This window comes from Monoraphidium neglectum (assembly GCF_000611645.1).
Source record: "Monoraphidium neglectum strain SAG 48.87 unplaced genomic scaffold scaffold00391, whole genome shotgun sequence".
Taxonomy (NCBI): Eukaryota; Viridiplantae; Chlorophyta; class Chlorophyceae; order Sphaeropleales; family Selenastraceae; genus Monoraphidium; species Monoraphidium neglectum.
This window is the reverse complement of record NW_014013237.1, coordinates 18,691-28,396: the sequence shown is the minus strand read 5'-3', so window position 1 is coordinate 28,396 and position 9,706 is coordinate 18,691. Positions and strand designations below refer to the sequence as shown.

The following is a 9,706-nucleotide window of genomic DNA, read 5'->3' as shown; positions in this document are numbered from 1 at the left end:
GTGTGTGGAGGGGTCGCATGGGACGGTGTGTCGGGACGGGCGGTGTGTGTGGTGCAGGGCGACAGCGCGGGGCTGCCTCCCGTTGCCTGCTGCTAGGGGAGCGGGGGAGCGGCGGCGCCAGCGCGCAGGGCGGGGGCGTGGCCACGCGCCCAGGGGCACGGCCTCGCGGGGCCTCGGCGGATGAGCGACCGCACCTGCACCAGGTGACAAACCACTTGATGAGCAGGGCGATGAAAGAAGCCACCGCGACGCCGAGGCCGACCTGCGGCGGCCAATACACGGGCGGTGCTGGTGACGTGTTGAGCGGGCCGCCGAGCAGCGGGGCGCATGCACTGCGTTCTTGTGCGACAGCCGACCTATTCAGCACTTGCCAGCCTCTGGAAGCTCCAGCCGGCTTCAGAACTCGTCAACCAAACGTGAGAGACAGCCGCCCCTTCCGCAGAGAGGAATTGCTCCCAGCTGGTGCCGCCTAGCCGCAGGTGTGCACAGTCCCTCTGTGACACCTGCGCCTCCCCCACTCCAGGTCCTGTCACCTTGCCGATTGACGAGGCCATGTCCCCGAGCTTCTCTTGCAGCGGCGTGTCCTCGTCGCCCGCCTCCCCCACCAGCGCCATGGTCTTGCCCCACTCGCTCTGCGGGCCCACCGCCACCACCAGCAGCCGCCCGCTGCCCTCCGACACCTGCGCGGCGCGGCGGGCCGGGTGGCAAGGGCTCCAAACTGCGCTTCAAGATGATACACAGCTAGATCACCCTTGCCGATGCCCCTCGCCAGCATTTGCGGGCCATGCTGCCTCTTGCCTCGCCGGCTCGGCAGAGCCCCAGCTGGTCCCCAAAGTCGCAAGCGATGCTGCTCCCGTCCCTCGCGCCTCGCGGCCTACACCCCCCCCCCCCCAAAACCTGCGTCCCGCTGCGGCACCAGGGGTCCTCCTCGACGCACTTCTTGATGGGGTCGCTCTCCCCAGTCAGGCTCGCCTCGTCCACCACCTGCAGAGGGGTGAGCACGTGGAGATGAATGTGGTGTGTGTGTGTGTGTGTGTGCGTGTGTGTGTGTGTGTGTGCATGCAAAGTTTCTTCATGCACCACATGGGTGTGTGTATCTGTGTGCTCATGCGGCCATCATGCGAGAATCGCATCGCACCACATCAGACATGCATGCATGTATGCACTCCTGCCACACCCCACCCACACGCAAAGCGCTTCTGTGCACCCCCAAACCCAGCCCACCAGGTGGTGGCCGTCGACCATTATGCCGTCTGCGATGATCTTGTCACCCGTATCGATGATCATGACGTCACCCACAACCACGTCGGTGTTGGGGATGATCTGGCGGCGGCGGCGGCGCGAGCGCAGACGCCAGGCATCAGGCGCGCGCAGCAGCCAAGGGCGGCATTGGAACGCTGCGCGCGCGCGCTGCTCTTGTGCGTCCCATCCGGATGATGAGTCATGAAAATGGTGGCTGCACCCCCCGAGCCCCCAGGCCCGCCGCCCTCACCGTGACTTGTCCACCCCTGACGACTTTGATTTCTATGATGTCTTTCACTGCATTCAGCTTCCGGAATTGGAGGTCCTTTTGGTAGTCGTTGCCGGCGCCTGTTGCACATGGGGGTCGGGGTGCATCGAACGGGTCGGCAGCAGCAGCAGCAACAGTCGAGGGGCGAGGACCTCGCGTGTGTGAGGCTTGGGCAGACGGCGCCTGGCAGAGGTGCGCCTGCATGCACGCCACACCGCTGCTGCGTGAGCCCAGAAGGTTCCCCCTGTGTGCAACAGCTTCAGCTTGAAGATCTGGTTATATTTTCCTGGCGCTGACTGATGTGCTTCCAGCTGCACGCCCAGCGCCTGTGGCGGCACCCAAGTGTGGCGCCCTGCCCCAGCGTTGCTGTTCATGCCCGGCATCGCCGCCCACCAACTGCAATGACGATCAGCACCGCGACCCAGATGGCGACGCCCTCGATCCATTCGCCCTCTTTCCGCTGCTCCGGTAGCACAGAGCCCAAAATTGTTGAGACCTGCGTGGCGCAACGGGGGGCGCTTCAACCATGTACCGCCGTCGCTTGGCTGCCTATCATGCCATCACTACCGGCTGAAACTGATTTTGATAGCCACTCGAAGATGTCCTGGCGGTGAAGCGCCCGCAGACGCCAGCCGCGTGCCTCAAAACAGCAGCGCATAGCAGCTCGTGGCGAGCACTCGACGCACCAGCGCTGCCGCAATCAGCAGCAGGATGATGGGGTCCTGTATGTTCTCCCAGCATAGCGCAAAAAAATTCTTGGAGGCCACCTCCTTGTACTTATTGGCCCCGAACACGCGAGAGTGCTCCTGCACGCTCTCTGGGGCGCCTGGCCTGGCTTCTGGGTCGAGACCCGTGTGTTCGTGACTGCAGATCGCCTTCGCCAGGCCTGACACACCTCCAAACTGCTTAAGCGTGTCGACGTCCTTGTTCTGAGGGGAAGGGCCAGCGATAGGGCATGTTGTCGCACCACTCACCCACCCAGTCCATCTGGAGCCCCCGTACGCCCTCCCCACCTCGTTCATAGAAAACAATGTGGACGGCTTGATGCTGTACGGGCATGTTGGGCCATCGTCGAAAAGCGGAGCCTCCTCCTTCGGTGCTCTTGCACACGGGCCCATGGCTGCGAGGCCAGCCCGTACAATTTTATCTGCTCTAATCACGGGCCTAAATCTCACACGCGAGGGGGAAGGGATCAACCCTTCTCAGGCTGTGTCAGGGGTGTTGACCAACTTGGACCAAATCAGTTTGAGTGTTGGGCCCCGGAGGCAGGTGTATGATCTGGTGCCTACCAACTCAAGAAAGCTGGCCCAGATGATGGTCCCTATGCTGTCAGGGGCAGCATGCCGGGTTGTTTCGAACGGTACATATGTTGAGCCGCACCACCCGACTGGTTCGATCCTGCTGCAAAGCTTGCGCAAAGCGCTGGCAGTGTCGCACGCTTACATATCCGGTAATAGGGGGTCGCACATACCCGGCCGTGCTGTTGCACTCCTGAAAGCGCAAAACGCGGCCAGCCAGGCTCGCGTGCACAGCCTCCCCAGCGCACCTGGCACCCTTGCTCCCCAACCTGCGCTGAACATGCCGTGCTGCAACCATTTGGCAGGCTTGTGCGCTAATCTTCATGAACGCACAATCTGCAGCGTGCGCACCTTGCCAACAGTCATCATGCGCAGCGCTGCCCCATAGCCATGCCGCGCATTTCGGCAGGGAGACGCCCGCAGCACGCAACCCCAACCCCGTGCAATCATCCGGTCGGTCTGTCGCCCCAGCGCGCGCCCAGGCAGAGGCACTGGGCAATGCATAGCTCGTCCCAAGCTGTCGTGTCAATTCAAAACGTCTTCGTCGCTGTCACCACTTCCGGCCCCGCCGCGCCTAGGTGCGGGCATTCGAGCCCGGCAGGCCCCCACCCAGGTCAGCCAGCGGCGCGCTTGACCCTGGGCGCCGTGAAATCGGGCCCCACCAGCATGTGAGTGGGCAGCTGGCTCATGTCGCTGACAGAGGGCAGCAGCGGCGCGACCTTGCGCTTGCGGGCGCCGGGCTTGTCGGCCCTGCGGGGTGAGGCAGCGTGAGGGGCGGCAGCATTGAGACCTGCCGACTGTCCCTGCGGTGTTGACATCAGCATGCGATCGAGCAAGGCTGGCAGGCTTGCGGCTGCCAGCCACGCCCCGCTCGCTCATTGCGGCCCGCTCACCCTGCTCCAGCGCCGAGCTTGCCCAGCAGGTTGCTCACGCTCATGTTTTGGCGCTGGCTGGCGGCCGCCTGGGCCCTGCAAAACGCGGACGAATGCAAGTCGTGGTGCTGCAGTAGTGATAATCCGATGCCGTTCACATGACATTCCGCAATCAAAGCAACACAGGCACCACCCCTCACAAAATCAGCTTCCGCCTACAAGCAGGCAGCCACCGACGTACATTCCCTACCTGGGCTGCAGGATGGCGGCCAGGGGGTTCTTGGCGGCGCGGCTCTCGTAGGCGGGCTGGCTGCCCGCCTGGGACGGCGCGCTTGCCTCGGTCGCCGGTACGCTGGGCAAGGCAGCGCTGGGCATCACCTGCAACAGACATCGAAGGAAGTTGTCCTGGGTGAAAAGGTCGCAGGGGAGTCTCGTAGCGCCTTTGACGCTTTTAACATCAATGTGCTGCGGCCAGAATTGATGTTTGTGCATGCTGAGCATGTTCGGCTGTCAAGCCCTGCCGACGCACCTTGGCAGCCGCCACACCATCAGGCTTCCCTGCAGCCGCCAGGGAGCCTGATGGCGCGCTGCCATCGTTCGCCGGGGCCTTGAATGCTTCATGCCCAGGCGCTGCGGCAGCCGCTGTCGCCGTCGCCGTCGCCGTCGCCGACTTGACCGGCCTGACGGCCGCCTGAGGCTGCACCGCCGAAGCTCTGGGCTGCGGCCCCTGCTGCTGCTCCTGGTCGGTTTCCTCCCCGTTTCCCTTGTCCGCCTGCTCTCCGTCATCCTCCTCATTATCTACCGCGGTCGCCTGCTGGGAGCGCTGCGGCTTCTTTTGCTGCTTGCTCGCCGCTGCTGGCTTGCGCTCCACCGCTCCCGCCTTCTCCCCCTGCCTTCTGTCCGCCCCCTTCCTTCCGCCCCCAGGCACCGGCTTGCGGCCGCCCGCCGCTTTCTTCGCCACGTGCCGCCGCTTGTTGCCGCCTGGGCCCTTGCCCTTGGCACCGTAATCCTCGTCATCATCCGTGTCGCTGCCGCTGCCCGCGTCGTCTTTGATGTCATCGACGCCATCGCCGCTGCTAAGCTCGTCCCGCGGCCTATGCTGCGCATGTGGCGCGCGCGGTGCTGGAGGCCGCTGTGGCGTGAGGTCCCGCACCAGCTGCCCCACGACATCAAACGCCCTGGCAGCCTGGGAAAGCGTAGCGAGGGCATCCTGCTTGGGACAGAATGCTGAGGCGTGTTGTTTTTGATGTCTGCCCTTGGGGTTTTCGGTCATGCAGTGCGCTGGGCAAGCCTTGGTAACATCGCGGCAGGTGTGCATCAAGCTGGTGATCACCCTCTTGCAAGAAGGCAGACGCCACCCCCACGCCGCAGCAGCAGCTGCCCCGCGCGCACCTGCTCCTGCGCATAGGCCCTGGGCCCCTCCTCCTCCATCTCCATCAGCCTCTCCTCAGCCTGCGCCAGCTGCGCGCGCGCCTGCGCCAGCGCCGCCTCGCGCTCCGCGCCCGCGCGCTGCAGCGCGGTCAGCTGGCGCTCGAGCGACGCCGCGCGCTCCGCGGCGGCGGCGGCGTCCGCGCTGCTGCGGCGGGCGGCGTCCTCTTTGCGCATTCTGTGCAATTGAGATTGAGTTGACCATGGCAAGACCAGGGGATTGACCAGGCAGTGAGTCGGAGCCACAGTGCCTGGCTTGCTTGTCCCTTCCTGTTTTTTGAATCTCCAGCACGCATGATGCTGCAACGCTCAAGGGTGGCGGTCCAGGCGCTCACCGTGCGTCGCCCTCAGCCTGCAGCTGCTTCCTGAGGTCAGCCACCTGGTCCAGCAGCCGCGCCTCGCTGATGCTGGCCTGGTCCTTGAGGCCCGCAATGCGCTCCTGGCGCAGGCGGGGCGGGGTCGGGGGCTGCATTAGCAGCAAGGGTTTTGCCGCGGCAGCTGCAACAACCGTTGTTGTCAATCAAGTGCACAATCAATCTCCAGGTATGATGATGCATGCAGATTGTGAAAGTTCTTGCAGCCTATGATGGAATGCTTATCACCCGGCCACGTTGCGCCAGCTGGGCCCCCGTGCACTCAACTGACCCCATCCACCTGCATCAGCGCCTCCAGGTGCTCCTCCTTGGCCCTCAGCCGCTCCTTCCTCTCGCCTTCCAGCGCCCGCCAGTCGGACAGCTCGCGCTCCTTCAGAGCCAGCCGCTCGGCTGCGCCGGTCGCCATGGCGCGGGCCTCCGCGGCCTCCCCCTCGGCAGCAGCACGCGCGGCGTCAGAGTCCGCCAGCTCCTGCTTCGCGCTGTGTGTGGGTCCAGGCGGCGGTGGGAATCGGCGGAGGTCTTAGACATGCCGACCAACTCTCGTCTCGAACGCGCGTCTTCTCGTGCAGTCATCATTCAAGTCAGGGGCAGGCCTGGCATGCAGGCCCGCAGTGCTGCACATGTGTTACCCAACAGCCGCACCGAGCAAGCGCCGCACCTAGAGAGCTCGCCCCTGGCCTGCTCCAGCGCCATTTGGAGCCGCGCCTGCGCTGCTGACGCCTCCATCTCGCGCCTGCGCAGCGATGCCAGCTGCGATGCAAAAGAGCAACAAGGTGCCAGCACCGCGTCATCATTGCAGAATGATGAAGCTCGCAATAGGCCAAGTAGAGCAGGGGGGCATGCAGCATGCAGGAGACGCCGCCAGATCCACCTGTTGAGCAATACCAGTAGACCTGGAAGACTTACTCCTACCCTTGACACCAGAACAGCTTCACATGACCGCTGGCGTGTGCCCCGCCTCACCTGCTCCCGCGCGGCATCCGCCTCCCGCCTGGCGCCAGCGAGGGCCTCCTCCATCGCGCGCGCCGACTCGGACGCCGCGGTCGCGCGCATGGTCGCCAGCCGCATCTGCTCCGTCAGCCGGCACTGGTCTTCGCTCGCGTTCCCAAGGTCCTCCTGTCCGGGATGTAAACCGTCCGTCGTGGCGGTATCATTGACTGCTGCAGCAGAGCAGCGATGCTGCTGGGCTTTCCGACAAACCGTCTCGCCGCGCTCGCAGGTGTACACCAGCATCAGGCCTTCACTGAGTAACAAAAAATGCTTGAGCCCCACCAAGCAGTGAGTTTTCTGCCCCCACCTTGAGCTTGCTGGCCTCCTGCAGCACCCCCGCCTTGACCTCCGCCAGCTCAAGAATTTGCACCTTCGCCTCAGCCGCCTGCAGCCGCGCGTCCTCCAGCTGCGCCGCTAGCGCGCCGCGCTGGCCCTCCAGCGTGTCGCAGCGCCCCTCCAGCTGCCGGCAGTGGGCGCCCTGCAGCTCGAGGTCCTCCTGAGCGCCCGCCAGGCGCAGCTTGACGAGGGCGTGCTGCTTGCGCCAGCGGTGAACTTCCAGGCGCAGCTGGTGGTTCTCGAGGTGCGCCTGGCAGATGTCCTTCTCCAGCGCAGCCACCCTCTGCGCAAAGGCCCAGGAGCGTCGCAGTCAGGCAGGGCGGGGCATCACTTTGCCGCGCCGCGCACACAAGAGGCCGGCGGGCGTCCCAGTGGACGTGCTTGCGCGCACCAGCCTCCGCTGCTGCAGCACTGCAAACAACCCATAGGCATGCGATAGGCCGTACCTCGTCTTGACAATGCTGCTGATACACTTGCTCGTGTTCATAGCGCTCCTGCGCATTTGCGGCCTCCTCCTCGACCATTGTGCGCAGCTGGCGCTCGACCTGCAGCTGTCGCTGCGCGAGCGCAAGGAGCGTCCCATCTTCCGCCATGGTTCAACGCCTGCTGGGATTGCAGAGCGCTTATACGTGCTGTTCAATCCTGTGTCACCCGCGCGGGCATGCTACTTGGCCGCGACCAACAGGCACATCGTGGTGTTGTGAGTTTGCCCCATTTGACAATGTGCGCTGTTGCAGCAGGTTAGGTATTCAAAAATGAATTTTGATCATGCCTCGTTTAGTCGATGCCATTCACTCCAGGGCGATCTGTGGGCTGTCAGCTTGAATTTCATCTCGCAGCCTCCAGCGCCGGGACTCGAGACAGTCCCGTTGACGGCTTCCTCCAAGCCACTTATCCCTGTCACCTCTGCTGTGCACCTTTTATACCGGGAGAGCACGCTCCCAGGGCGCACCCCGCGTTTGCCCCATGGATCAATCGACTGCATGTTGATGACGACTGCGCTGACCAAAACCCTGAGCGTCCCCCTTGCATGAGAGTCCAGCCAACCTACTCGCAATAACCTTGCACAAGCACTGTCATGGCTACCATGTTACTGGTACTACAAATTTGTGACACCGAGGCAGATGCCACATTCGGCGGGCGATGTTTGTGTTGAATGCGTTTTCTCCTTCCTGCAATCAGTCTCAACGTTGCCGGGAAGCTTGGCAGGGCAGAGGGACGTCAGAGCCAATGTGTCAAATTGACATGAGGTCCGCTGCTGCTGGTCGTCTGCAAACCCCGCTGCACGCTCACTCCCCCCCCCCCTGACCTGCTGCCTGGAAGGGTGCACGCGCCCCACAGGTAATGGTCTCGACATGCGCCACTGTCCTTGTACGATCGGCAAAGCGCCGTATGCAGGCACCAGCAGGCGTGCTCAGCTGCAAGTGTGCAGGCCACATGCCTGATCCGCTCACGACATCAGGGCTGACGTGCTGTCTACCTCCTACGGTCCTGGCGTGGCGCTGCCTCCCCTGCACCAAATGGCTGCCCAGCATGTCAAGTGTGCAGCATCCCCCTCTTGTGTTGACAAAACACCAGCTTCAGGGACGCAGCCTCAACGGGGCCGTGAGCAGCAAGCACATCCCAGCTAGCACGCATGCCGTTTGGGACCTTGTAAGCAGGAGGCGCAATTACAGGGGCACTGGTTAACTTGTGCACGGGTGCACAAGCACACATGCATGCACATCTTCGGTCGGCGCGGGTCAAAAAGGGTGGGTAGCCTCAGGTCCAGCAGCGTATATATATAGAAAAGGTATGCCGGCCCCTGCCTCATAGAAGCAGCCACGAGCAAGCGTGCTGCGGCGAGGTCGCATGCATTGAGTTAGCCGTCCTTGCCACGTCGACGAGCCGCAAGGGCGGCCGGCGCTCCGCAATATGTGTAGGCGAATGGGCCAGCGCCTCTGCAGCTGCGTCGACGGCAGCGGCGGTACGGCCCGGCGCTAGTAGGCTGCCGCCCGCGCCACGGCATGGAAAATGGGCAAGGGGGCCGCCGTGCAGCAGACGGATGCAAGGGTCCAACAGAGCAGCGGCCGCCTGTGCCAGCCCAACCCACCAGGCACGCCCCGGCCACTCCCCACAGCGTTCGTGATGCAACCGTAACTATCAGGTGAACCCGTCTGAGGGTGAGGGTGGTACACAGCTAGCGGTCCCTTGAGGGGCCCGGTCACGCCAGCTGCGGGCAGCTGTATCAATGTGCCAAACACTCATTGGTGACCCGTGCGCGTCGGATGCAAACGCGTGATTCAGAAGTGAGGGGAGGGAAAAAAATTCGCAGCAAAACACAGGTGCTGGACCGATGCTGGGCAGAAGGAAAGGGTGTGCGCCCACTGCCTGCACAACGCGGGTCGTAAGGGCGGGGCAGGACAGGGCTGGACCCGACCCGTGAGTTCCTTGGCTACAACTGTGTGAGCCGGCCGTGTCACGTGCAGCATTCGCCTCAAGGGGCCCCTAGCGCCGCGCTCAAGGCCCCTGCGGCCACCCCGCCTGGCCGTTTGCAAGGCGTAAGCACGCCGGCACCACTTGAGAGGTGCCCGCCGCAGATGGCGACGGGCCCCTCTGCCCGGGCCTGCGCCTGTGATTGCATCACGTCGCCGCCTGAAAAAGCTCTTCCGCGGTGCATCCACCGGCCGTGCCCGCGGGCAACGCCACCCGCGGGCGCATTAGACGGCCCTCTGCTGCAGCTTGGCCGCAATCTCCTGCGGCAGGTGGTCCAGCTCCCCCGGCAGCCAGTCAAACAGCGGCGGCAGCGCCTTGCCGTTTGGCAGCCGCGCCGCTGGGTCCCGGAGCTCGTCAAAGAACGGGTGGCACATCGCCTCGTGCGCCGCGAAGCGGCGGTTGGGGGCGTACTGCAGCAGGCGG

General features: G+C 64.1%; 3 protein-coding genes across 3 annotated transcripts in view; all 3 read right to left on the bottom strand.

Annotated features, from left to right (window-relative positions):
* Positions 1–92: 92 nt before the first annotated feature.
* On the bottom strand, positions 93–2,532 carry MNEG_3196 (hypothetical protein; the record flags this gene model as incomplete). The annotated part of the gene is made up of 8 exons (XM_014048332.1): positions 93–194; positions 534–680; positions 898–984; positions 1,225–1,323; positions 1,493–1,590; positions 1,904–2,006; positions 2,197–2,439; positions 2,524–2,532. 8 exons carry the CDS (start codon positions 2,530–2,532, stop codon positions 93–95), a joined length of 888 nt encoding a protein of 295 aa, XP_013903786.1.
* Positions 2,533–3,422: 890 nt separating this feature from the next.
* Positions 3,423–7,401, bottom strand: MNEG_3195 (hypothetical protein; the record flags this gene model as incomplete). The annotated part of the gene is made up of 11 exons (XM_014048331.1): positions 3,423–3,558; positions 3,702–3,776; positions 3,931–4,058; positions 4,210–4,779; positions 5,073–5,286; positions 5,444–5,547; positions 5,763–5,961; positions 6,141–6,232; positions 6,446–6,598; positions 6,780–7,091; positions 7,255–7,401. The coding sequence occupies 11 exons, from the start codon at positions 7,399–7,401 to the stop codon at positions 3,423–3,425; spliced, it is 2,130 nt and encodes a 709-aa protein (XP_013903785.1).
* A 2,106-nt stretch (positions 7,402–9,507) lies between these two features.
* MNEG_3194 (glycogen synthase kinase 3 beta) overlaps positions 9,508–9,706 on the bottom strand; it is a gene marked incomplete at both ends in the record, with an annotated part of 2,946 nt that continues 2,747 nt past the window's right edge. The window contains one exon of the mRNA XM_014048330.1: positions 9,508–9,693. Within this exon, the coding sequence (XP_013903784.1) occupies positions 9,508–9,693 (186 nt within the window). The remainder of the gene's footprint in view (positions 9,694–9,706) is intronic.